Below are 27,914 nucleotides of genomic sequence, written 5' to 3'. Positions count from 1 at the left end.
AACTCCCGGAGCTTATTCAAACTCATGTCCATTGAATTGGTGATGCCATCCAACCATCTCATCCTCTGTCATCCCCTTCTCCCACCTTCAATTTTTCCCAGCCTCGGGGTCTTTTCCAATGAGTCAGCTCTTCTCATCAGGTGACCAAAGTATTGGAGTTTCAACTTCAGCATCTATCCTTCCAGTGAATATTCAGGACTGATTTCCTTTAGGATTGACTAGTTGGATCTCCTTGCAGTCCAAGGGACTCTCAAGAGTCTTCTCCAAACCACAGTTCAAAGGCATCAATTCTTTGGTGCTCAGCTTTCATTATAGTCCAACTCTCACATCCATACATGACTACTGGAAAAACCATAGCCTTGACTAGATGGACCTTTGTTGGCAAAGTAATGTCTCTGCTTTTTAATACGCTGTCTATGTTCATCATAGCTTTTCTTCCAAGGAGCAAGTGTCTCTTAATTTCATGGCTGCAGTTTCTTGTCTTATGGAGATTATATTCTTATAGCTGAAGATAGATAATAACAAATAAGTAAATACATATATAATGTCAGAAAGTGATAAGGGTTTTGGAAAAAAAATAAAGGACTTAAGGAATTACAGGGTGGACCCCAAATAGCCAAAGCACTCTTGAGAAAGAAGAAAAAAGCTTAAGGCATCACACTTTCTGATTTCAAACTATAATACAAAGCTATGACAATCAAAACTGTATGTTATTGCCATTAAAAACAGACATTTAGATCATTGAAATGGAATGATAAGCCCAGAAATAAACCCACACATGCATGGTCAATTAATTTACAACAAAGGATCTGCAAATACACAATGGGGAAAGGACAGTCTCTTCAATAAATGGTGTTGGTAAAACTGGACACCCATGCAAAAGAACAAAACTGGTCCACTATCTTACATAAAAAGTTAATTCAAAATGAATCAAAAACTTGATCATAAGACATGAAACCTTAAACTTCCTAGAAGAAAACATTGGAATGATTAGTTAGTATCTGAAATTCTAATCAATAGTCCATATTCCAGTAGCAGTTTACACTAAGAACTTCAACTATCTTTATCCTTAATCAACATTAGAAGACTGTTAAATAGGGTTAAATGTTTTTTTCATGGGTGAAATAAATGATGTCAAGTGATTTGGCTAGAAGCATTGTATTATATGGGCTTCCCAGGTGGCTCAGTAGGTAAAGAATCCACCTGCAATACAGGCAACACAGGTTTGACCCCTGGATCAGGGAGAGCCCCTGGAGGAGGGCATGGCAACCCCCTCCAGTATTCTTGCCTGGGAAATCCCATGGACAGGGGAGCCTGGCAGGCTACAGTCCATAAGGTTGCGAAGAATCAGACATGACTGAAGCGACTGAGCATGCATGCATATACTGTGTTACATAGGCACCTCCACCCTTGCTTGACCAACATATAAGAATCTAGTAATCCCAGCAACTAGCTTCTGCAGAGTGATGTTATGGGCTAGGACCTAGTTTGTCTCTTTCTCCCCATTAGTGAAGGATCCTGCTGATAGAATGTTGTCTTATTTACTTACAGTTAATCTTTCATGCAAGGTACTTGGCAAAATATCTAAAAAGATCAAGAGCTGGGACCTCACTGAGCTTGCAAGTTGTATGACTGGTTTTTCCTGCCTGTTAAGAAATATTTTAAGCATGTGGCAGATTTCCATCTGAGACTTGATTTCATTGTAACACACCACTTGGTAGTAAGGTTTTGAGAAAGAACATATGGCCCATCTCTCACTGTTGGAGGCTACTGACATCTGCCCCTCACCCCTGCAATAACAACAATCCTAAATGCCACTCAACAATTAATAAAGAAATGTTCCTTAATATAATAAAATTAATAAATGAGCTGGTTGGCTTGGATCAGTTTGTGACAGATGATTTGCCTAAGGTCACATTGCAAATTGATTCATCCACCGTGAAACGCCAAACAAAACCCCACTGTACCAAAGAGAAGCCAACAAATGTTGAGTGAAGGAAGACCATGCAGGGTTTTAGGAAGTTCAGCTTGTTGCCATCAGGAGACTAGATTGGGAAGAGAAACAATAGCACCAGTGAGGAGACTGTCATATAGCCCAGGTGTGGCCAGAGCCAGAGGTGAGACATGGTGCCACGGAGCAAGCCCAGACTCTGGCAGCAGAGAGATCCTTCTTTGTTCACAGGCTGGCCCTGCCACTTATTGGCCATGTAACTGTGGGGAAGTCACTTCTTTTTTCTCAGGTTCAATTTTGCCCAAACAAACTCCATTAAAATGAGATAGTATATAGTAAGACCACTAACTCACTGACTGGCACGTGGTAGGCATTAAATAAACACTAATTCCTTTCACCAGCATTAAACCATGGAGTGGAATGATAGAATAACTTCAGAAAGACTAGTCTAAGCCTAAAACAAGTGCTTAACCGCTTGCCTGTCACCAAAGTTCAGTTCAGTTTAGTTCAGTCGCTCAGTCACGTCTGACTCTTTGCAACCCCATGAACCGCAGCACACCAGGCCTCCCTGTCCATCACCAAACCCATGTCCATTGAGTCAGTGATGCCATCCAACCATCTGGTCCTCTGTCGTCCTCCTGCCCTCAATCTTTGCCAGCGTCAGGGTCTTTTCCAATGAGTCAGCTCTTCGCATCAGGTGGCAAAAGTATTGGAGTTTCAGCTTCAACATCAGTCCTTCCAATAAACACCCAGGACTAACCTCCTTTAGGATGGACTGGTTGGATTTCCTCACAGTTCAAGGGACTCTCAAGAGTCTTCTCCAACACCACAGTTCAAAAGCATCGATTCTGTGCTCAGCTTTCTTTATAATCCAACTCTCACATCCATACATGACCATTGGAAAAACCATAACCTTGACTAGACAGACCTTTGTTGGCAAAGTAATGTCTCTGCTTTTTAATATGCTGTCTAGGTTGATCATAACTTTCCTTCCAAGGAGTAAGCGTCTTTTAATTTCATGGCTGCAATCACTATCTGCAGTGATTTTGGAGCCCAGAAAAATAAAGTCAGCCACTGTTTCCACTGTTTCCCATCTAATTGCCATGAAGTGATGGGACCAGATGCCATGATCTTAGTTTTCTGAATGTTGAGCTGTAAGCCAACTTTCACTCTCCTCTTTCACTTTCATCAAGAGGCTTTTTAGTTCCTCTTCACTTTCTGCCATAAGGGTGATGTCATCTGCATATCTGAGGTTATTGATATTTCTCCTGGCAATCTTGATTCCAGCTTGTGCTTCCTCCAGCCCAGCGTTTCTCATGATGTACTCTGCATATAAGTTAAATAAGTCACCAAACATTAGACGTAAAATTGGGGCTAGAAATTCCTGGCTGTCCAGTGGTTAGGACTCTGCACTTTCACTGGCCAAGGGTGCATGTTCTGTCCCTGGTTGGGGAACTAAAATCCCATAAGCTGCATGGCACAGCCAAAAGAAAGGGGGGGGGGCTATAATTTGCTAGAATTCTCTTGTTCTTCTTGCTTGACAAGATCATTTTAAATAAGCAAATTTTTGCTAAACAGAGCAGTTAGTCTTACTCAAAGCACAGAGATGACAAAGAAATAAAGAAGATGTCTGCTTTCAGACCACAGACTTAGATAATAAATTTATGGCTGCCAGGGAAAAGGATAGAGGGATGGTATAGTTAGGGAGTTTGGGATGGACATGGACACTCTGCTGTATTTAAAATGGGTAACCAACAAGGACCTACTGTATAGCACATGGAACTCTGCTCAATGTTATGTGGCAGCCTGGAGGGGAGTTTAGGGGAGAATGGATACATATATGGCTGAGTTTCTTCATTGTTTACCTGAAATTATCACAACATTGTTAATAGGCTATACCCCAATACAAAATAAAAAGTTTTAAAAAAAAGATGTCCGCTTTCAAAGAGTTTCTAGTAAGTATTCTCTTTCTGTCTATTAATGCTTTAGCTTCTCCCCTTTCAACTACCACTAACTCTCCAAATATTGTGATATTAGATTCAACTACTATTTTTTAGAAAGAACTGATGTGCCAGGCACTGGACCCTTTTGTGCATTGTTTACTCAACAAAAAAACCTACAATGCTTGTATTATTATTATTATCCCTATTTTTATAGATAGAAACTAAGACCTAGAGAAGGAAAGAGGACTTATTACGCAGGATCACATAGTTAATTAACAGCATAGCTAGGATATGACACTAGTCCCTCTAATTCCAAGTCCAGTGCTTTTCCCACAACTCCAGGATGTTTCTTTCTTGTATTTACACACGCTTCACCTTGATATCTTATTAAAAGTCAGATAGCAACTCTGTTAGAAATTCCAAGCTTTTAGGAGGCTATTAGATATAAGTTCCCAATATAAGGATATGTATTTGATTAATAAGCCCAGATACTACCAGTAACACTTAACTAAATCACCAAATGAGATGTCCAGCACAGCAATGCTATAATTTTTTCTTCATATGGAAACAAATGAGACTTACACATTATGATCATTAATCAGGATTTGGCTAACACATCCCCTCTGCCTTTTCTTACAAGAAAGTTGCAGGTTTGAATCAAGAGAAAAAGATGAACAAATACAAATACGATTGAAGCCATGAGATTAAAAGACACTTGCTCCTTGAAAGGAAAGTTATGACCAACCTACATAGCATATTAAAAAGCAGAGACATTACTTTGTCAACAAAGGTACATCTAGTCAAGGCTATGGTTTTTCCAGCAGTCATGTATGGATGTGAAAGTTGGACTGTAAAGAAAGCTGAGTGCCAAAGAATTGATGCTTTTGAAATGCGGTGTTGGAGAAGACTCTTGAGAGTCCCTTGGACTGCAAGGAGATCCAACCAGTCCATCCTAAAGGAGATCAGTCCTGGGTGTTCATTGGAGGGACTGATGTTGAAGCTGAAACTCCAATACTTTGGCCAGCTGCTGCGAAGAGCTGACTCGTTCGAAAAGACCCTGACTCTGGGAAAGATTGGGGGCAGGAGGAGAAGGGGATGACAGAGGATGAGATGGTTAGATGGCATCACCGACAAAATGGACATGGTTTTGGGTGGACTCCGGGGAGTCGGTGATGGACAGGGAGGCCTGGTGTGCTGTGGTTCATGGGGGCGCAAAGAGTCAGACACAACTGAGTGACTGAGCTGAACTGAAAGTGCCTTTATTTAGACATCCTTGCTTTGTTGTTATTGTTTGTTGGCCGTGCCGAGTGGCTTGTGGAACCTTAGTGTCCACCAGGAATTGAACCCAAGCCCTCTGCAGTGAGAGGGCTAAGTCCTAACCACTGGACCACCAGGGAATTCCTAGCTTGCTAATTTTTTTTTTTTTCGGTATGGCAAATTTTAAAAATTGGAGTGCTTGATCCATTTATATTTAATATAATTATTATGTTCTTGGAAGTCTATCATCCTGGTATTTGTTTCCTCTTGGTCTCATTTGTTCCTCATTTCCTGCTTTTTCTTGGGTGAACTATCCCATGTATTTCCTCTACTGATTGCTATACTTCTTTAAACATGCTTTTTAAAAATTTTTTTAAAATAATTTTATTTATTTATTTTTGGCTGTGTTGAGCCTCCTTTGCTGCACGAGCTTTTCTCTAGTTGAGGTGAGCAGGGGCTACTCTCTGGTTGAGGTGCTCGGGCTTCTCATTGCTGCGGCTTCTCTTGTTGCAGAGCATGGGGTCTAGGGTGTGCAGGCTTCAATAGTTGTGAGACACGGGCTCAGTAGTTGCAGCTCCTGGGCTCTAGAGTGCTGGCACGATAGTTGTGGCACACGGACTTAGTTGCTCTTTGGCGTGTGCAATCTTCTCGGATCAGGAATTGAACTCATGACTCTTGCACTGGCAGGCGGATTCCTTACCACTGAGTCACCAGTGAAGCTCCAATATGCATTTCTAACTTAACACAATCTACCTTCAAATGATATTGTACTATTTTACGAATAGCATAAGAAATCTTGCAATAGTATACTTTGAATCATTGTCCTTTGAATTGTTGCATATTTATAAATCCCACAATGTGTATTATACCCACATAATATACTTATATAAATATTATATATGTGTGTATGTATATATATATACATATATACATATAAATATTATATATGTGTGTGTGTGTGTATATATATATACATATATACATATATATATATATAAACACACAGACCTAAAAGCCTTAATGTATTCCAAGCCCAAATAGCATGAAGAAAGGACATCTAGGCATATTAAAACCAAGGTGCTGAAAACTTTCCAAAAAAAGGTTCATAGCCTTTACCAGGGTGCCAAAGGAATCCTTAGCACACAAAATATAAGGTTGAAAATCTCTGCTTTAGACACATGAAAAAGCTAATTCAGACTCTTTAGGAAGCAAACAATAGAGATGTTTTCTCCCCGCCCCCCCTTTTTAAAACATCCAACAAACAAAAACCTAGTCATCTTCTTAGATCACAGAAAGAAGTAGTTACAAATGAAAACCTTGAAAATTACATTTCATCAAAATTTAAAACTTTGCTCAAGAGACACTTATTAAACAATGAATTAGGCAAGTCAGAGAGCAGCAAAAAATATTCCTCAAAGGTACTTTACATGTATATGACTAAAGACTTGAATTCAGAGTATATACAGAACTACCTATCAGTAATGAAACCCAAAAAAAGATTTAAAACTAGGCAAATATTTAACATAAACTTCACAAAAGTAGATATATTAATTGTCAATAATCACATGAAAAAGTTCAAAATAATTGATCAGGGAAGTGCAAATTAAAACCACAGTGATCTACCACGACATATCAACCAGAATGGCAAAAATAAAAAAGGACTAACAACCAACAAACATTGGCAAGGACATGAAGCAATTGGAGCTCTCATACACTGTTGATGGGAATGTAAAATGGCACAACCACTTTGGAAAAAAAAACCAAGTAGTTTCTTTAAAAAAAAAAAATTACTTAATAATTCCACTGACCGAGTGACTGAACTGAACTGAATTGAAACTTGAAATAGCTCAAGTATCCATCAACAGAGGAATGGCTAAATAAACTGTTATATTCACATGATATATTCATACAATGTATTGCACCTAGCAATAAAAAGGAAAGAAATGCTGATACACACAACAATACAGATGATTTCAAAATACTGATATTATGATTTTCAGTTCAGTTCAGTCGCTCAGTCATGTCTGACTCTTTGCAACCCCATGCCAGGCATGCAGGCATGCCAGGCCTCCCTGTCCATCACCAACTCCTGGAGCTTATTCAAACTCATGTCCATCAAGTCGGTGATACCATCCAACCTTCTCATCCTCTGTCGCCCCCTTCTCCTCCTGCCTTCAGTTTTTCCCAGCATCAGGGTCTTTTCAAATGAGCCAGCTCTTCGCATCAGGTGGCCAAAGTATTGGAGTTTCAGCTTCAACATCAGTCCCTCCAATGAACACCCAGGACTGATCTCCTTTAGGATGGACTGGTTGGATCTCCTTGCAGTCCAAGGGACTCTCAAGAGTCTTCTCCAACACCACAGTTCAAAAGCATCAATTCTTTGGCGCTCAGCTTTCTTTATAGTCCAACTCTCACATCCATACATGACCACTGGAAACACCATAGCCTTGACTAGAGCAATAAAAAATAAATCCACCCTTTCCAGCAGTGACGACCTCCTCACGAGAACATGCCTCTCGCAAAGGATCTTCTTCATCCCTCTCCAGAAGAGGAGAAGAGGAAACACAAGAAGAAGCGCCTGGTGCAGAGCCCCAATTCCTATTTCATGGATGTAAAATGCCCAGGATGCTATAAAATCACCACCATCTTTAGCCATGCACAAACAGTAGTTTTGTGTGTTGGCTGCTCTACTGTCCTCTGCCAGCCTACAGGAGGAAAAGCAAGGCTTACAGAAGGATGCTCTTTCAGATGGAAGGAGCACTAAAAGCACCCTGAATCAGGATGAACAGGAAACCATCCCAATAAACAAGTTTTGGATAAATAAATAAATAAATCCAGTGAAAATATATGTTTTTAGAGCTGTGAAAATATATGATACCATAATAATGGATACTTTTGTCCAAACTCATAAAATGTACAACAGCAAGAGTGAACTTTAACTAAAGCAGGGACTCTGGGCAATAATGATGTAGGTTCATCAATTGTGACAAATGTATCACTCTGGAGGGGATGCGGATAACGGGGGAGACTATGCGTGTATGAAAGCAGGGGTACATGGGAAATTTCTGTACCTACCCTTCAATTTTGCTGTGAATATGCAACTGCTCTAAAAATCAATTCTTAGAAGCTTTAAAAATTAAAAATATTATATATAAATAAAATTATATATTATTTTTGAAAAAATCCTCTATATCTAGATATTTACCATTTCTGATTCTCTTCATTTCTTCCTGCAGATCTGAATTTTTATCTGGTATCATTTCCCATCAGCTTCTAGAACTTCTTTCAGCATTTCTTGTAATGCAGGTCTGTCTGAAACAAATTATTTCAGCTTTATCTACCTGCAAATAAATATTTTTATTTCATCTTCATTTTTGAAGGATATTTTTGGTTTCTGTTTTTAATATTTTGATGTCACCCATTGTCTTCTGGCCTTCATTTCTGGTAAGTCATCCCTTCTTTATATCTTTACTCCCTGATATGAATATGTCTTTTTCTGCTTCTGTTTTCTTTTAAGATGTTATCATTATTTTTGGTTTTTAGTCATTTGAGTAGGATATGTGTAGGTGTGGTTTTGTATGCATTTATCCTGCTTAGGATTGCTAAACTTGGATCTACACATTTTCTCTTTCATCTATTTTAGAAAAATCTCAGCTATTGTCCCCTCAAGTACTTTTTTGTTTTTGTTATTTTCTCTCTCCTCTTTATCTGGAACCCCACTTACACATATGTTAGAACGTTTAATTTTGTTTCAGTCCTTGGGCTGAGATATACATTTTGCTCTTCTTTTTTCCCTGTTTGTATTTTAGTTTGGATATGTACTGACCTGTCTTCAGGCATCTGATTCCTTCCTCTGCTACGTTTGGTCAGCTGTTAAACCTATCAAAAAACATTCTTCATTTTTTACATCTTATTTTTCATTTCCAGCACTTACATTTGGTTCTTTTTTTTAGAGTTTCCACCTTTCTACTAAAAATTCTCCATCTGTTCATGCATTTTATCCACCTTTCCACTAGAACATTTACATATTGATTATAACTATTTTAAAGTCCTTGTCTGATTATTTAAAATCTGAATTATCACTTCATTTGCTTCTAGCACTATTCCCACTCTTGACCATGGGCCACTTTTTGGTTCATTATGTATCTCATAATTTTTAATTATATGTTTTTGTGCAAAAGGACTGTAGAAACCAACACAAATTAAAAAGGGCAAACCTGTTTTTGTCAGGTCACTAATGTAGGGGAAATCAGTCAGTCTAACCTTGAGAGTTGAGCTGGGTCTCAGGTTTGTGGCAGCTCTACTTAGACTCAGTTTACTTCTGATTTCAAATGTTTTGAAGGTGGATCAGGGCTTTTCCTTTAGCAAGATTTGGACTCTGGACATCAACAATATTCTAGTAAACTCTTTGTGCTTTAAGCCAGTTCTCAGCTTTCTGAAACATGGGAGATCTCCTCTACTTTACAGTTTAAGTGCTAGATTTGGAGGTTACTGGACGTCTGGTTTCATGCCTGGTTTTCTGTTCCTCAAGAGATCTCTTTCTATCCCACTTCCTCGCTTCCAGCTTTTGCAAAATGACTGTAGAATCTTTGGTTGAGTCTGTAGTAGCGCTGCTCATCCTTCCTCCTCCCCTAGTGGGTGCATCCATAAATAGATGAAGAAAATATTTTTTTCTTTTATATCTCAAATAAGAAAAAAGGAAATTGAAACTGAATTTTAGTATGAGCTCACTCACCTACTCTGACCCTAAGAAAATAATGAAAATGATCAGAATGACCCCTCATTCTTGCTGGAACTGCAACCCAAACCAAGTGCTCAAGTACTCAAAGACTGTTGTAAGATTGCACACATCCATGCCATCACTGGCTCCAACTACAGGGAAGCAAGACCAACTTTGGGGGCCAGGATTATTCAGGTGGTTAAAGAATCCCAATTGAAACAGAAGGCTAAAATCACTGAGGATATCATCAAGATGTGATCTCTGTCTTAAATATAATAATAAATAAATAGTATGGAAAAAATTTTGATTGGTTTCTGAGACTTGGTATCTTAAAATTTTCATCTAATGAGTTAAAGAAAGCAAAATGTGATCTAGTCCTAAGATAAGAGGCAGCATAGGCTAGTGGTTAAACATCTGAGCTCTGGAGTTTGAATGCCTAGATTCAGTTTCTTCACCTTAGCCTTTTATATAACCTTTGTGTGCTTTAGTTTCTTTAGTGGTAAACTGGAGATAATGGTAGTACCTACCTCATTGGGTTGTTGAGAATCATGTAGCTAATATATAACGGTTTTTTATAAGTTAATAAATCAGCACTTAGAATATTACTGACTTATAACAAGCATATAGAAATTTTCCAGTTATTACTAGTACTAACTTCAGCAGATTCGGAAACACGAGGATTTGTGGATAATGATACAAAGTAAAATTTATGGCCCAAATTACCCCCAACCATTCCATATAATACTCTCAGCCCAAAGTTTCTAAATATTTTCCCCATATAACTTAGAGATTCCCTTTCATTACTTACTATCACTTTCCAGACTTAGTAGAGTTGCACATATGTATTCCTCCTGTGTGAATATCATGGACATAGAAGAATGGACAAAGGGGAGGAGTCATCCTGAGTTGGCTCCTTGGCAAGTAGGATATGCCTCCACGGTCAGTTAACTGGAAAACAGATGAATTGACCAGGCAAAAATACTTCTGGCTCAGTTCTAGCCTATGGGAAAAAGAAAACAAGAGGTACTCTGGAAGAGCAGAGGCACTTAGAAGTGAAGGAATGTGGCTTCTCCAGGGAAGAACTCATGAAATTCTGGCCCCAGGGCCTAGAAAATTGCTGTACATTTGATGACCTCAAAATACTGTTGCTGAGAAGGAAAAATGGTAGGTTGAACACATTGTGCTTATCTCTTCTACTTCTTCTTGGAGCCCCACAAAAATGAAAGCAAGTGAATAAGACCAAAATAAACACACAAGGATAAAAAGAGTGGGAGAGGAGACATGAGAGGATGAGAAGCTGGAAAGCCAAGTGGAAAAATTAGCAGGGCTGAGAAAACTGCATACCGAGTGTCTACAGAGCTGGTACTAATGAGAAGCAAGCCGTTTCCTGCCACAGAACTCCAGCTGAGCTCAAGTACCAGAGGACCTAGCTACTTGGGAAGAAAGACCCAGGGAGAAGAATGGGTTCAGGATGAAAAGATTAGATGAAAGTCTCTGTAGGGATCCATTAGCCTTCAGATCCCTTCTACCACCTTGTACCTGTCAGAAGTCTATTTCTCCCTGCCAGGAATCTGGAGGCTTAGCCTGTGGAGCAATTGAAACAGAAAGGTGCCTTACTAGAAAAAGGGAGAGTCATTGAAAGTCTACATACTGAATGAAGAAACCACACACTTCTCTGTCCACTTTCACCCCACCCCTACCCCCACAGTCTCCTTATTTGGGTGACTAGGCTATTTCCTCCATAGGCTTGAAAATAAGGAATTCTTCTCTGGAGAAACTGAACAGGCTCAGAGAAATGACCTGGAGTTTAGCTTCTGCTGTGAAAGCTACCAAATGACAAAACCCATACATGGATACAGGATTCAAATCAGCATTTTAATACCTGATTGTTTGATGTAAACGGACAAAATATGACCCCTGGATATTTGAGAAAAAAAAAAAAAAACTCCAAAATAAATGAAAGCAACTAAACAAGAAGGAACCAACAACACTTGCTTCCCTTAGTTTCTGAGATTTCATGCATTCTTCTTTTCCTCCAACTTCACTGGCCATCCCTTCTCAAGTTCCTTTGCAGGATCTTCCTCATTTTCCTGAGCTTTAAATGTTACAGTGCCCAAGACCCTACTAATTCCAGGACCTCTTTTCTTCTCCATCTACAGTAACTTCTTTAGTGATCTCATCCAGCCTCATTGCTTTCTTTATCTGTATATTGTTGATTCCCAAATGTATATCTCTAAACCAATCTGTCCCCTGACTCCACTCTAAGCCTATTCAACCTCTCCACTTGGTGACCTAACAAGCACCTCAGAATTATTGTGTTCAAAATGTTCTACTGATCTTCCCCTCTCCAAGAATCTGTACCTGCCAAAGTCTTCTCCATCTTCATAAACATCATTTATTAATTAATATATATTAATAAATACCTTTCCAACTGCTGAAGCTGAAAATCTTGTGTATTAGTACAGGTTTCCCCAAAAGCAGATGCTGAGATAAAGAGTCAAGTACAAATAGTTTATTTTAAAGAAGAAGCAATGGTCACTAGTAGGAGACTAGGGATGCATGGAAGAGAAAGCAGCCAATAAAGATGTGTTGGTAAACCAGCTGCCACTGATTGACTGAAGTTTAATCTTGTGGGAAATAGCGTCAAACACGTGTGTCAGAATTATCCCATCTGAGAAGGATATTCTGTATTTATATATCAGCTCCTGAGAATCACTGGTTGAGGGCTTCCCCTAGGTGGGGTTAATTTCCAGCACTTCCGGTCTAAGGTAGGAATTGTTAGAATGGCTTTCCTTCTGCACTCAGGCACAAAAATTCGGACACCTGGGACATTAACAGCACTGAAACTTAAGAATTACCCATAATGCTTCCCTCTCTCTCTCTCTTTTTTTAACCCTATACCCGGTCCATTAGCAAATCCTGTCTTCAAAACATATTCAGAATCCACAGCTACCACCTTGACCTAAGCCACCAGCAACATTCACCTGGATCATCGCAACAGCTCACTTCTTGGTCTCCCTATTTCCACCTTTTCTCCCTATTTTAGTTTCCTAGAGCAATTATAACAAAATGCCAAAAACTGGGTGATTAAAACAATTGAAATGTATCATTATTCAGGGCTATGCTCCCTCTGAAACCTGTAGGGGAAATCCGTCATTGCCTCCTCCTAGCTTCAGGTGGTTTGTGGACAATCTTCAGTGTTCTTTGGCTTATGGATGCAACACTCCAGTCCTCCATCTTTACATGGTGGTTTTGCTGTATCAGTTTACATAGTCTTTCCTCTGTGCATGTCTGTGTGAGATCATATGGTGCAGACTTGTATCTGTGCAACTATAAATGCACAGAAAAGATTAGGGATTATACATATAGAATATTAAAAATAGTCACCTCTTTGAGGGAACAGGGAGATAGCTAAAGGGAGCTATACGTTTTATATTTCGATATACAATATCATTGTGCATCTTACTCTACAACTGGATTTTTTTTCAATTTAACAGTGTAGTTCACAGCTCCTTCTATGTCAGTACATATAGAAGCACCTCATACATTTTACTTATTATTTCATAATGTGAATGTAATTTACTTTTTAAACCATTCCTTTGATGAATGCTAAGGTCATTTCTATTTTTCCCTATTGTAATCAAAGCTATAATGAACAAACACCCTTGTTATGTGTGTACAGAAGTTCAAGTTTCTCAAGAAGAGAGACCAAGAATGGAATTAAGGATTTGAAGGGAGGCACAATTAAATTTTTTTTTTCACAATTAAATTTTTGATAGACACTGACACACTATTTTCCAAGACAGTTATCCTACTTTACAATCCCACCAGTGCTGTTTGAGAGTATTCATTTCCCTCACTCTTACCAACTGGATTTAATCCATACAAAAATATTTTTCAAGCACTGTATTTTAAAAATAGCTTATTTAAAAAATAATAAAAAAGCTCAATTTGTTCTCTGCTTTTCTGATTGCTCAGGATTGCACAACTTTTTTCATGTTTGTTAGCATTTGTGTTTCTTCTGTGAATTGCCAATTTTCTACTTATGAATTTGTAGGAACTCTTTATAATTAGTTTTATGGTGGTTTAGTGAGTTTTAATTTTTCATGTAATTAAATCTATCAGTCTTTTTCTTTGTGGTTTCTAAATTTCTTTTTAATTTATTTTTTATTGAAGGATAGTTGCTTTACAGAATTTTGCTGTTTTCTGTCAAACCTCAACATGAATTAGTCTAGTAAAATTTTTAAAATTCCTGTTACTTTATTTAAAATTTTTTTTTTAAATTTGGGTCTGCCTCACAACAATGTGGGATCTTTGTTCCCTAACCAGGGATCAAACCCATGGCCCTTGCTTTGGAGGTGCAGAATCTTAGCTACTGGACCACCAGGGAAGTTCCATGTAGTTTCTAAATTTGATGTATCATTAAGAATGCCTTTCCTTTGCAGCCAATTAAGCCGACTGTGCTCTTTTCCCCATGGGGGCCCAGTGTGCAATGGCTGCAAACAACAGCCTCCTTGGTAGTGTATGCAGCCTGTTGCCTGTACAGGTAGCCCTAAGGGAACCTGGAGACAACTCTTCCTAGTGGCCATTCATGACTGGCCTCCTGTTTCCCAATCTAGACTCCAGACAGGTATGCGCGGTGCCTTTGGAAAGCCCCAGGGCACAGTGGCCAGGGTCCACATTGTCCAGGTCATAATGTCCATCCGCACCAAGCTGCAGGACAAGGAGCATGTGATTGAAGCCCTCTGCCGGGCCAAGTTCAAGTTCCCTGGCCGTCAGAAGATCCACATCTCCAAGAAGTGGGGATTTACCAAGTTCAGTGCAGATGAATTTGAGAACATGGTGGCAGAAAAGCGACTCATCCTGGATGGCTGTGGGGTCAAATACATCCCTAATCGTGGTCCCCTGGACAAATGGTGGGCCCTGCACTCATGAGCATCAGCGCTGTCCCCTCCTTAATCACGCTCACCAATAAATGCTATTTCCTGTCAAAAAAATTAAAAAATAAAGAATGCCTTTCCTACACTCCCTCTCACAACTTGGAAATAGTCTATCTTATCCACTATTACTTTGTTTTTATAGTTTATCTATTTTAATCAAATTGAAATTTAGTTTTGCATATGGCATGATAAATGGTTGGAACATATTATTATTCCCAAATGGATAGACAGTTGTCTCAACATTTGTTGTAGACATTAATTTCCCCTCCAATTTGAAATAGCTTCTTTTTAATGCACTAAATTCCAAGAGAAATAGATAGATGAAGGGGGATATAGCTGGTGTTGGACCTTGTATTCTGTTTTTTTGTTTGTTTGTTTGCTTTTTAATGTTAATCTTTTCTTGGGCCAATAATATTCTATTTTAATAATTATAGCTTCGTAGCACATTTTGATATCTAATAGGGTAAGTCCTGAAGATCTCCTGGAGTAGGAAATGGCAACCTACTCCGGTATTGTTGCCTAGAAAATCCCATGGACAGAGGAGCCTGCAGGCTACAGTCCATAGGGTCGCAAAGGGTCAGACATGACTGAGCATGAGCACAAGCATGAGGATAAATCCCTCCTCCTACTTGGTCAACATTTTTGGCTATTCTGCCTTGTTTTTTGTCAACCTGACACATTTCATTAAAAAAAAATAGATAACTTTGAGTAGAAATGACATCTTTAAGCAATCTCCCATATGACTTTATATGTTTGGAACTTCTTTTATGTCTTAGAGTAAAACTTTGTAATTTTATTCATATAGAACTTTCACATTTCTTTCTGAGTTTACTTCTTGGTTCGTCATAGGTTTTGCAGCAGCTGTGAATTGATTCTTTTCCATGACAAATTCTAATACTTTATCACTAGTCTATATAGGAAAGCTATTGATTTCTCTACAGTAATATTATACACAATTATTTTATTAACACTCATCCATTCTAATAATTTTTTTGGTGGTTCACTTATATTTTCTATTTCAAATCTTGATTTCAAAATCTAGATTTTTAACTTTCAAATGAAAAATCTTTCATTTTCAAATAATGTTTGTACCTTTCTTCCATTCTTTTTCCTAGTCTCTCAGTAATAGTTGGGGCTTCCCTGGTAGCTCAGATGGTAAAGAATCTGCCTGCAATGCAGTAGACCTGGGTTTGATCCCTGGGTCTGGAAGATCCCCTGGAGAAGGGAATGGCAACCCACTCCACTATTCTTGTCTGGAGAATCCCGTGGACAGAGGAGCCTGGTGGGCTGCAGTTCATGGAGTTGCAAAGAGTCAGACACGACTGAGTGATAAACACACACACAGTAATAGTAAGGTACTCCAATATGATGTTAACTAGCAGAGGTGTTAATTGGCATGTTTTCTTGTCCTTTATTTTAGTGAGGCTTGCGGTTCACCATTTTTCTTCTAAGAGATAATTTTGGGCATGGACTGTCAATTAACAGAAGCTTGAATGTATTATTTAAACAAATTGTTTACTTGGAATAGCTTCATTCAGCAGACAGCAGACATCATGGAAGAGATTCTATAGCTGACCTCTCTTGGTCCCATAGAAATGTCCTGACTAGGGGACAATGTGTTAACAATTGATATGAGGTGGGTCTCCTGGAGACTAAGTTGCTGCCCAAATACTTTTCCAGTAACTCTTTATACCTGTTCCTTGCATGGGTAACACAGCTTGTGCATATTACAGTAATATGTTCAACTTTACAGGATACATCTGTATTTAATATAAGTTATTTAATTTAATAGACTACATCTGTATATAATACTTACATACTTATTTAGCTCTGGATGATTTCCTTCATGGGGGGTCATAGTGTGGGCATCCCCTTATGGGGAACTCCCACCACAAGTAATGTTCACCTTTGGTAGATACTTTTTATCACATTACAGAAAGATAGCATGGTTATAATAATAATAATAGCATGGTTATGGCTATCTATTTCAGGATATCAAATTATTCCCAAAACTAGTGGCATAAAGAAACAACTATTTTATAGCAAGTTCTGGCAAGGACGTGGATAAAAGAGAATCCTTGTGCATGGTTGCTGGGCATATAAATTGGTATAACCACTATGGAAGACAATATAGAGTTTCCTCAAAAAATTAAAAATTGAAATACCATATGGTCCAGAAATTCCACTTCTGGTTATTTATCCAAGGAGACAAAAACATTCCAAAAGATACATTCACTCTCCCAGATTCATTGCAGCATTACTTGTAATAGTCAAGACATGGAAGCAAACTAAGTCCTCATCAGTGAATGAATGGATAAAGAAAATGTGATTGATATATATATATATATATCAACCCACTCCAGTACTCTTGCCTAGAGAATTCCCTGGACAGAGGAGCCTGACGGGCTGCAGTCCACAGGGTTGTACAGAGTCAGACATGGCTGAAGCAACTAAGCAGCAGCATGCATATATAATGTGCATATATATAACGTATATACATACAGATATACAATGGAATATTATTCAGCTCACAAAAAAGAAGGAGATCTTGCCATTTGTGACAACATGGATGGAATCTTGAGGGCACCATGCTAAGTGAAGTAAGTCAGACAGATCTTATGATCTCACTTATATGTGAAATATAAAAAAAAAAGACAAAAGTCATAGATAAAGAGAACAGATTGATGTTTGCTAGAGGCAGGAGCTGGGGATGGGAAAAACGGGTGAAGAGAGTCAAAAACTATTAACTTCTACGAATTCTCTGGCAGTCCAGAGGTTAGGTATCTGCACTTCCACTGCAGGGGCATGAGTTTGATACCTGAGCCAGGAACTAAGATCCTGCCTAGCAAAAATGAATAAAAAATTATATATATATATATATAAGGTACAAACTTCCAATTATAAAATAAATACATCCTGGGGATATAATGTACATGTTGACTATAGTTAATAATTGCATATTTTAAAATTGTTAAGAGGGTAAATCTTAAAAGTTCTCATCACAAGGAAAACAATGTTTATTATATGTGACAAATGTTAACAAGACTTACTGGGGTAATCATTTTGCAATGTAGACAAATATCAAGTCATTATGTTATATACTTGAAACTGATATAATGTATGTCAATTATATATCAATAAAAAAATTAACAACCATTTTATTTTGCTCATGGATTCTGTTGGTCAGGGATTCAGAAAATGATAGTGGAAATGGTTTGTCTCTGCTCTGCAATGCCTGGAGTCTTAGCTAGCAAGACTCAAATAGATGGGGGTGACTCAAATGGCTGGTGGTTGGAATCATCTGGAGGCTTTTTACTCATTTGTCTGGCAGAAATAGCCAGAAAGCTGGTCTTAGCTAGGACAGTCAGCTGGAGCATCTACACATGGCCTCTCCAAAGCGGTGGCCTCAGCGTAGTCAGAGTTACAGGGCAGCTCTGGGCTCCCAGAAAGAAAGTGCCAGCAAGCAAGGAAAAACTGCATGACCTTTTGTAACTTAGCCATGGAAGTCATGTGGCATCAATTCTGCAGGTCTTTGTTGGTCAGACTGGTCATAAGCCCACTTATATTCAAAGAGAGGGGGCATAGGGACTTCCCTGGTGGACCAGTGGTTAAGAATCCACCTTACAATGCAAGGGACGCAGGTTTAGGCCCTGATTGGAGAACTAAGATCCCACATCCTCCAGGACAACTAAGCCGGCAAGCCACAACTAGAGAAGAGTCAGTTCACAGCAAGGAAGATCCGGTGCAGCCAAAACAAAGATAGGGGACATAGACCCACCTCTTAATGAGTGACATTTTAAAAGACTTTGCAGCCACGTTTTAAAACCACCACTAGTTGTCAGCTCAAATGTCACTATATCAGAAAGGCTATCCCTTCCCAACTTTTCTAAACTTGCCTCTCCTAGGTACTCAATCTTATTGTGTTAATTTATTCTACAACTCTCATCACAATTTGTAATTATCTATTCATTAGTTTTGGTTTGTTTTCTTTTTCTTGTTAGTCTCACTTCCAGACTGTGGACTCTGTAAGGACAGGAATCCTGCTTCTCTGGCTCACCCCTGTATTCCCATGACCCACAACAGGGTCTGACACATGGCAAGTATTCAATAAATAGTTATTGAGAAAACTAAATAACGCATGTCGATAAATATTTTCACAAAACTGAATAAACTCTTATCTTTTCATCATCTCAAACACGCTTGAACAAAGCATGGACACGCTTGAACAAACATGCTCCCCCAAAGCCTGGAGCTCACTATTTCATGAGAACCCTTCCTTCTTTGGACCACTCTGGGTATTAGAAAAAAATCTGTTAAAAAATAGATCTTTTCCCCAACCTATAGATGAAGGATGCTTGTTCAGAAATCAAAGGGAATGGGCATTTTTTGAGCCCAACCTAAGTGCCAGCACTACGCAAAGTGCTTTCCACTCATTATCTTCTTTGATTCTCTCAATAACCCATAAAGTATCCATTTTACAGATGAGGAAAGCTGAAGTGCAGAGAGGCGAGGTGACTTACCAATGTCACATGGTCTATATAACTGAATTTTGAGAATTACTATATAGAACTGGAATTTGAGGCCAGGTTTATGAATTAGGGAATGCCCCAATTCATCCTTTTAACTTTGTCTTAAAGAGAAATAAAAGTCAATCATCCTGTTAAAAAGTGTAGTAGAAATAAAGGCTGAAAGCAAAAGCAAACATATTAATTGATTTGTTTGTCAAAGCCTCATGCATTACCTTCCTTGCTAGCTAAGGCATCTAATTGACAGAGATGGGGAGATCAAATATAGTTGCCAAGTCTCTCTATTCCTTGCCCTTAAACCATGAACAAGTAGAAAGCTGCCTGTAAAACAGAACAAAAGGGCCATTTCTCTTCAATATTGTACTGGAGGTTCTACTCAGAGCAATTAGGCAAGAATATAAAAGAAAAAGCATGGGGACTTCCCTGGTGGTCCAGTGGTTAAGAATCCACCTTCCAATGCAGGGGGCATGGGTTCAATCCCTGGTCAGGGAACTAAGTCCCACGTGCCATGGGGGCAACTAAGTCTGAGTGCCAAGACTACTAAGCCCACATGCTCTGGAGTTCTTGTGCTGCAACAATTTAAAAAAAAAAAGGTCTGCATATCGGAAAAGAAGTAAAACCAATCTCTATCTGCAGATAGCATGATCTTATATATAGAAAACAGTTAAAAAAAATATATACACACACATACAAGGCTGTTAGAAGTAATGAGCAAATTCAGTAAAGTTGTGGACACAAGATTAATATACAAAATCTGTTGTATTTCTATACATGAGCAATGAAAAACTGAAAAATGGAATTAAGAAAACAATTCCATTTACAATAGCACCCCTCCAAAAAAATAAAATACTTGGGAAAAAATTTAACCAATGAAATGTAAGGTTTGTACCCTGAAAATTATAAAACATTATTGAAAGAAATTAAAGACCTAAATAAATGGGAAGATAGCCTGTGTTCATGGATTGAAATATTCAATACTGTTAAGATGGCAGTACTCCTCAGATTGATTTACAGATTAAATGCAATCCCTATGAAAAGTCAACTGCCTTTTTTTGTGTGCATGCATGCAAATGGACAAGTTGATCCTAAAATTCACATGGAAATGCAAGAGGCTCAGAATAGCCAAAACAATCTTGAAAAAGAACAAAGTTGAAGGACTTAGATGGGGTTCCAGTCTTAAGCAGAGGTTTCAAGAAGACTCAGGGACTTCCATTTGCTCTCTCGGAACTCTGTTTGGAAAGGGCTCCCTGAAAACATGGCCAGGCTAGGCTGCTGTATAGTGAGAGGTCACACAGAGCAGAGACCAGTCAGCTGAGTTCTCCCGGCCAGGCACCAGACAGTGAGAGAAATCACCAACATTAGTAAAACCCCCCTGCTGGACTATAGTTGACCAGACCTGTAAGTGAGCCCCACTAAGCCCAGCCCAGATCTGCAGAGCCTGTAAGTCAATTCATAGACTCATGAGCAAAAAAGTGTTTATCATAGAAAAAAAAAAAAATAGGAAGACTTAGACTTTCTGATTTCAAAACTTATTACAAAGCTACAATCAAGACAGTGTTACAATAGCATAACAATAGACATAAGATTGATGGAATGGAATTGACAGTCCAGAAATAAACCCTTACAGGCAATCAATTAATTTTGACAAGGATGCTAGACGATTCATTGCGAGAAAGAATAGTCTTCAACAAATGGGGCTGGATAACTTGGTATCCACAAGCAAAGGAATGAATCTGAATATTTACCTCACATCCTATACATCAGTTAACTCAAAATAGATCAAAGAACTGTAAGAGCTAAAATTATAAAACTCTTAACAAGTTAGAAATAAGACTTCATAACCTTGAATTAGGTTTCTTAGATATGATGACAAAGAAGCACAAGCAATCAAAGAAAAATTGGACTTTTAAATTAAAACCTTTTGTGTTTCAAAGGACACCATAAAGAAAGTGAAATGGGGAATTCCCTGGCAGTCCAGTGGTTAGGCCTCCATGATTTCATTGCCCAGGGCCCTAGTTCAATCCCTGGTAGCATAACTAAAATCCCTCAAGTTGGATGGCGTGGGAAAAAACAACAACAAAAAAACAACAAATAAGTGAAATGACATCCTACAATATGGAAGAAAAGTTTTACAATCATATATTTGATAAAGGATGAACTTCGGAAACACTATGCTAAGTGAAAGAAATTGGATTTAAAAGACCTCATATTGTATGATTCCATTTATATGACATATCCAGAATAGGCAAATCCATAAGGGCAGAAAATAAATGAGTGTTTGCCAGGGACTGAGGGGAGTGACTGCTAAAGCATTCTGTTGGGGTGATGAACATGTTCTGAAATCAGATGGTAGGGATGATGGCACAACTTTGTGAATACACTAAAAACCACTGCATTTTACACTTTAAAATGGTGAATTTTATTCTATACGAAATATATCTCAATTTTTAAAAATGCAGAAGACCAAGGCTGCCGATGGAGTAGGAGCAGGTGGGCAGAAATTCTGTGGAGATACCAGGCAGTGTGTCTTGGCCAGCTAGCCTAGTTCAGTAGCGTGCAACACAGGTCTCTGTCCTCAGACAGAGTGGCTATACTCCAGCTCCTGCTTAAGAATTTTCCTTGAACAAGGGGTCCCCAACTCAAGAAAAGTGAAAGCCCCTAGCCCAATTGATCGACTGCAGAGAAGTTCCTCCTCAACTTCTAAGCTCTAGACTTGTGGAAAGATTGAATGAGGAGAGGCTGGGAAGCCAAAACACCACCAGAGACCAGCAGCCCAGACCAGGGTTGGAGTGTCACAAGCGGCATGGGTGGCTGGAGCTCTGCCATCTGGCACAGTGTCCACTAGCAAGGCTCCCTCTGGCAGCATCTGGTCTCAGGGGGGAGCGTTGATACATTTAAGAAGTCCAGTGCCATTCATAAACCTTCACTGAGTGTGTTCTGGCTCTCACTCTCAGATGGGTTCGCCAAGTCCCTGTCCTCAGATGGCTCAGACACAGGATGTGTAAATATGCTCTGCTCCCCTCTCTAGGACGGACCTGAGGTCATAAGCTCACTGTCTCTTAAGGGACAGCAAGACAGCAGCACGGGAGCAGCTTTTAGCTATGGGAAAGGAGGGCAAGGAGAATTGGTTACTACTGGGCACTCATTCTGCTACAGACACCCAGGAACATGCACATCTATGGTTTAACTTCTTCCTCACAACATCCTTCAGCAGTAGGTGAAGGGGCTTGTCCCAGGTTCTTAGAGCTAGTATGCTGTGGAACTAGAATGTGAACTCAGATTGGAAAGTCTGCTTTCTGGAGAAGCTGTGAATTCACCCAGAACTTTCCACCAAAGCTTCTCTGCCAGACCATTTCTAGCTCCCACAGTTTACACGTTACTTGTTCATTCATTCATTTATTCTATACATTTCCCCAAACAGGCATTTGGTGCTAAGTAACATGTTAGGCAGTGGCTCAGATGGTAAAGAATCTGCCTGCAACGTGGGAGACCTGGGTTCGATCTCTGGGTTGGGAAAATCCCCTGGAGAATGGAATGGCTTACCCACTCCAGTATTCTGGCCTGGAGAATTTCATGGACAGTTCATGGGGTCGCAAAGAGTCGGACACGACTAAGCAACTTTCACAACAACACAACAACACGTTAGGCAACAGAAACACAAAGCCAAATACCCGAACAAGGCATAAGTCCTGCTCTCAAGGATTTATAATGTAACGGGAACCAGTCCCGAATCGAGACATAAGACCAAGAGCTGAGTTAACTATACTACCAAGGGAAACCCTGTAGTAGGAGTCTGATAAAGATGGTAAGTAGTTTTAACATGAGAATGACAATTCAAGTTTTGGTGACACGCGGGGCGGGTGGGGGGGGCGGGGAAAATTGGGGAGGTGGCAAATAGATTGTCAATTCTATACTCGTCCCCCACCCTGTCCTGTAAATGTGTGTGGTGTGGAGTGAGCAGGCACCATCAGAGAGAGCTGAGGGGGAAGTGGTATTCTGGGGCACGGCTTCTTGTCAGCCACAGCAGGAAGTGGAGGGAGGGCTTGTCAAACATACTGAGGTTTAGGGGAGTTTATTGACTATAGAGCTTTGGTTTTGGGGGTTCAGTCAGAAGGGTCTTAGGAAAGAGGGCAATAGTTGCCTAAAAGGGAGTGAGTTTGGTAAGAATGTAGATCCTCACGGCAGTCAAGAATGACAGGGGTGAGAGACTGAGGGACTGAGGCACTGCGGTCCAGACTATGGCCCAAGTACATTTCATACTCTGAGGTTTCTGAGGCTATTTTCAGTACAGGAAATGAGCTATGTTCTGTTCAGCATACCAAATAGAATATGGGGGGAAATTTGTTAGGGAGTGAGAGGGGGAATGTCAGTCTCAAACCAGGCTGGAAGCCACCAGCCTGGTGGTGGCTTCCTGAAGGGAAGAATTTAGCCTGGAGTTGAGAAGGGAGGTGGCTATTAGGTTTAACTCAAGGCTTGACCTTTAGTCGGTTTTCATTATCCTCTTAACTGGCTACTAGTCTGTTCATTTAGTGAGTACTTATACCCCTTCAAACTTTCTGTCCCCTGTCATAGTTTCCAGTTAAAATCTGGCCTAACAGAGAAGCAGCATGGTGCTATGAAAAGAACTTGGAGCATGCTATCAACAGACTAGAGTCCAGTGACTTGATTAAAAGTCTCAGTTCTATAGCCAACCAGGGATGGAATCAGCCAGCACTAGAATTCAGGATTTAGAACTACACTTTTTTCCATGCTTCCCAGCTGTATCATGTACTGCAGAGCCTGACTTTCTTAGCTTTCCTGAGGGGCAGTTTCCTCATCTGTACAAATACTTTCCTTAACAATACCTACCTTACAGATGGTTGAGAAGACTAAATGACATGTGAAGCCCATAACACAGTGCCTAGCCATAGGGTGCCCCGAATATTTTTTTTTAATCATTTTTATCATACAAAAATTTCTTGGCTCTATGGCTGCACATTGTAGATGCTCAAATGACTATCTCACTACACATGTTATAGGATGGATTGTGTCCCCAAAGAATTCACACACCGTTAAAATCCAAGTTGCATTACTTCCGAATTCACTGTATTTGGAGAGAGGGTCTTTAGAGAGAGAGGTAATTAAAGTAAAATGAAATCTGTAAGGTGTGCCTTAATTCAGTGTGACTGACGTCCTTACAAGAAGAGGACATTTGGACACAGACTGTATACACAGGAAAAACCATGAGAAAGCACAGGGAGAAGACGTCATCTATATGCACAAGAGCGAGCTCTCAGAAGAAACCAATGGATCTTGGACGTTTAGCCTCTATAACTGTAATAAAATTACTTTTGGTTGTTTAAAACACTCAGTCCTTGATACTTTGTAACGGCAGCTTTAGCAAACGAGTACAAGATATAAACATTGTACCTTTTTAACTGGTGGCTGAGAGCTGCCTTATTCTCAAGACTAGAAACTATTTTTGTCCTATGTTCTCCAACTCAAAGTCCCAACTAAAAGTCCCAAGGATGCTGGATCTACTGGGCTGACTGTGAAGCTAGGAATTGCTGCTTTGACTCTTGGCTGCTACCGTGAAGTCATCCAAGAAAGCAAAACTTTTCTCTCTGAAGTGACTGGTGACTTGCTGAGCAGAGGGGACAAAGAGAGAATGCATCATTATCATAGTCCATTCCCGTGGTACTTTCGGCTACAAGGGTAGGGAAGGGCACCTAGGAGTACACTCTCGGATGAAGAAATGGAAAGAAAATGCTGCGTCCGTGTGACCCCGGTGTTCTCAGTCCCAGGACAGTGGAGAAAGAAGAGACAGAAGAGAATGAAGTGGTCCGAGGTGGGAGGAAGGAGGAGAGGTGTCCGACGTGAATCTCAAGACACTTTCCACCGACGGAAGCGGAGAGCTGTGTCCTGGTCAGCGGAGTCTGGAATGGCGACCTTCCTCCGGCCACCGGGTGTTGGGAGACTCTGGGTGGATAGCGCGTAGGCACCCCCGGAGCCCCGCGGGAGAAGGCCGCCCGGGGCCACAAGGCCGTGCGGGCGGGCGCGCGCGCCCCCGACGAGTCCTCGGGGCTCTGCCCTCCTCGGGCGCGCCCCCGCGCCCTCCCCACCCCGCCCCTGCCCCACGCCGGGCTGGGTGGACCTGGCGTCCCGGGCCTCGCACGCCCCCTCCGCGAGCCGGGACCCCGGGCCGCGCGCGCCCCGCGCCCCGCGCCCCCTCCCCGCCCGGCGGGCGCGCGCGCTGGCTCCCGCTCCCGCTGGCAGCCGCGGCTGCGGCGGGGATTGTTTTTGTTGTCGCTGAGGCCGGAAGAGCCGCGGGAGCCCGGTCCCTGTCCCCGGGCCGGGCGCCGCCGCCGCCCCTTGCCCAGTGCCCGCGTCTCCGCGGCGCACCCCGAGCGCCAATATTCCGGAGATCAAGCGTTACGCGGCGGCGGCGGCGGCGGGGCCCGGAGCGGGAGGCGCCGGGGACCGGGGCGAGGCGGCCCCCGCCGCCGCCATGGAAGCGCTGGGACCGGGTGAGGAGCGCGCTCGAGCCGGGACCCAGACCGGACCCCTGGAAGCCTGGGCGAGTGGGAGGGCTGGCCGCTCCCGGTGGCCCGGATCGGCTCGTGCGTACCTGGGTTGGGCCGTCAGGCCTGGGGGGACGGGGCCGTGCCCCACTGCACAAGGCGGAGGGAGCTGACCCCGGCCTCGGGGGGCGGGCGAGGGGGACGGGTTCCGCGCCCCAGCCTGGAGAGATGAGCCAGGTCTCTAGGTCTAAGGAGGGGGAGGCCCTGGAAGGTGAGCCGCGTCCCTAGGTAGAGGGGAGAGCTGACCCAACCTCAGGGAGGTGGTTTGTACTCCAGGGTGGAGGCGAGGCCAGTCTGGGTCACAGAAGGAAAGACTGTGCCAGGTACGCGGCGGGGGCCTGGCCCGGACCTGACCGGGAAGGACTCCACCACCAGGGATATTTTGGCTTGGGGCCGCACCCCTGTTTTTCTTTGCCCTGGCAGACAGTCCAGAGCCGTCAGATAAGGAAGAAGAACTTCCCCTAAACACTTCTCCTTTGCCCTGAAGGCAAGGGGCAACGTGCCCACCCTTTCTCAAAGGCCCTGAAGTCTCGAGGAGTATGTTTCCGTGTCTGTGTCTACCTGTCATTCTGCGCAGCAGACCCGCAGCGGTCTGTCCTAGCGCCTCCGTGACAGGCGAGTTACCCACCGGCGACTCCAGCTCAAGCTTTAATGCCCTGAGTATCTTCTAATTGGGTTAGAAGTAGTTGTGAGGATCAAATGAAGGAGAAAGTGCTTTGGGAACTGTAATTCCTCATCGTTATGAATGGCCTCTGGTTATCTCCCCAACTTTGCCCAAACCAGAAGAACCATTCCAGGTTGTAACAAATGCCCTGCAGGTTGGAGCTGGGTGCTCCCACTTGAAATCCCAAGTTTCTAATGTAGGTCAGGGCTTAGGGAGTCTGTGTTAGAATTAACTTTAATATTATGCCTTATCTACATAGTTGATTTAGTTGTAGAGCATTTCATTTTTTTAGTGCATAGAAAATTCAGTCTACCATTTGAGTTTGGAAACTTTGAAGGTGTGTTTGCTTAAAACTTGTTTACATGGCTGACTGATCCTACTCCACCTTAATTTGCTGTTTAAAGTATTTTTTAAAGGACTTCATAGTCAAATTTCATATGCCTCTTAAAAATAAATTAGTTTTGTCACATTAATATTATTTGATAAACCTCAGTGTGAGTATTACACTGGGTTACTTCAACTACATCCTCCAGGTAAAAGCAGGATCTGGTCTTTAGGAATGTAACAGACTTCTGTTCAAATCCAATCTAGTAATTTAATAGTTGTATAACCTTGGGCAAATTATTTAATTCCTTTGAGCTTTCATTTCCTCGTCTATAAAATGAGAGTAGTAATAATTATGTGCTGCAAGATTGCTCTGAGAATGAAATAAGGTAATGTATGTGAGAAGTCTTGTTGTAGATAGTAATGCATTGAAAATACTCAACAAATGTTTCTTCCCTCCCTTCCCTGTTAGTAGGTCATAATTGAGTCAACTGTTGGCTTTATCAGCTGACATTGAAAGAGGCTATGTAACTGTATACAAACTAAATTTCATGGAAAAGATCAGTCTAGTGTTAGGAACATCCCAGGGACTCTTTTTTTTTGGTTTGATTTTAGCTTTTGCGGGTTTGAGGGCTTATCAGTTCACCCAGGATTATGGAAAATTAATTCTCACTAACCACATTTACGAGATACTAATGAAAAAGCCAACACAGATCTTTTCTGTTGGTTGGAATATTTTCTTGCCTGCTGTCTAGCAAACTCCATTTTTGGTGTCAGAGTACCTTGGAAACCCAATTAATAACAAGAAGCTGCTTGTTGAGCACAGAATCAGAGCAAAGGGAGTTGCTAGTCTTGTGGGATATTTCATCCTGGCTAAGAAGCTGGAGAAGCTTTCTTGCTTCTTTGCTGAAGCACATGGAGCACTGTTCTCTCCTCACCTGAACAATCACTGAAGCATGTTTAGTCTTGCTCTGCATTCTCTCACCCAGTTTCAATTTCTAACAGCAGCTAGGAAGTTTTAGATTTGAT

At 41.0% G+C, this 27,914-nt stretch overlaps 2 protein-coding genes, 1 long non-coding RNA gene and 1 other non-coding gene across 4 annotated transcripts in view; 3 read left to right on the top strand and 1 right to left on the bottom strand.

The window, feature by feature from the left end:
• Positions 1-369: 369 nt before the first annotated feature.
• Positions 370-26,082, bottom strand: LOC122437235. Its single transcript, XR_006268198.1, has 4 exons — positions 25,945-26,082; positions 10,680-10,871; positions 8,357-8,463; positions 370-505 (listed from the first exon to the last, which is right to left on the bottom strand). It is a non-coding gene; the product is annotated as an uncharacterized LOC122437235 (long non-coding RNA).
• Positions 7,613-7,920, top strand: LOC122437234 (40S ribosomal protein S27-like). Its single transcript, XM_043461930.1, has one exon. The coding sequence runs from the start codon at positions 7,661-7,663 to the stop codon at positions 7,913-7,915; it is 255 nt and encodes an 84-aa protein (XP_043317865.1). The 5' UTR covers positions 7,613-7,660; the 3' UTR covers positions 7,916-7,920.
• On the top strand, positions 14,311-14,445 carry LOC122437500. The gene has a single exon (XR_006268314.1). It is a non-coding gene; the product is annotated as a small nucleolar RNA SNORA70 (small nucleolar RNA).
• The window catches only part of AGO4 (argonaute RISC component 4), a 36,849-nt gene continuing 34,578 nt past the window's right edge, over positions 25,644-27,914 (top strand). Inside the window, exon 1 of the mRNA XM_043461929.1 lies at positions 25,644-25,843. Within this exon, the coding sequence (XP_043317864.1) occupies positions 25,825-25,843 (19 nt within the window). The 5' untranslated portion in view covers positions 25,644-25,824. The remainder of the gene's footprint in view (positions 25,844-27,914) is intronic.

This window comes from Cervus canadensis, chromosome 2, assembly GCF_019320065.1.
Source record: "Cervus canadensis isolate Bull #8, Minnesota chromosome 2, ASM1932006v1, whole genome shotgun sequence".
Classification (NCBI taxonomy): Eukaryota; Metazoa; Chordata; class Mammalia; order Artiodactyla; family Cervidae; genus Cervus; species Cervus canadensis.
This window is presented reverse-complemented; position numbering and strand designations above follow the sequence as displayed.

What these genes read in the sequence shown, in the direction of transcription:
- LOC122437234 (XM_043461930.1), top strand. Translation starts at nt 7,661, where the DNA reads ATGCCTCTCGCAAAGGATCTTCTTCATCCCTCTCCAGAAGAGGAGAAG.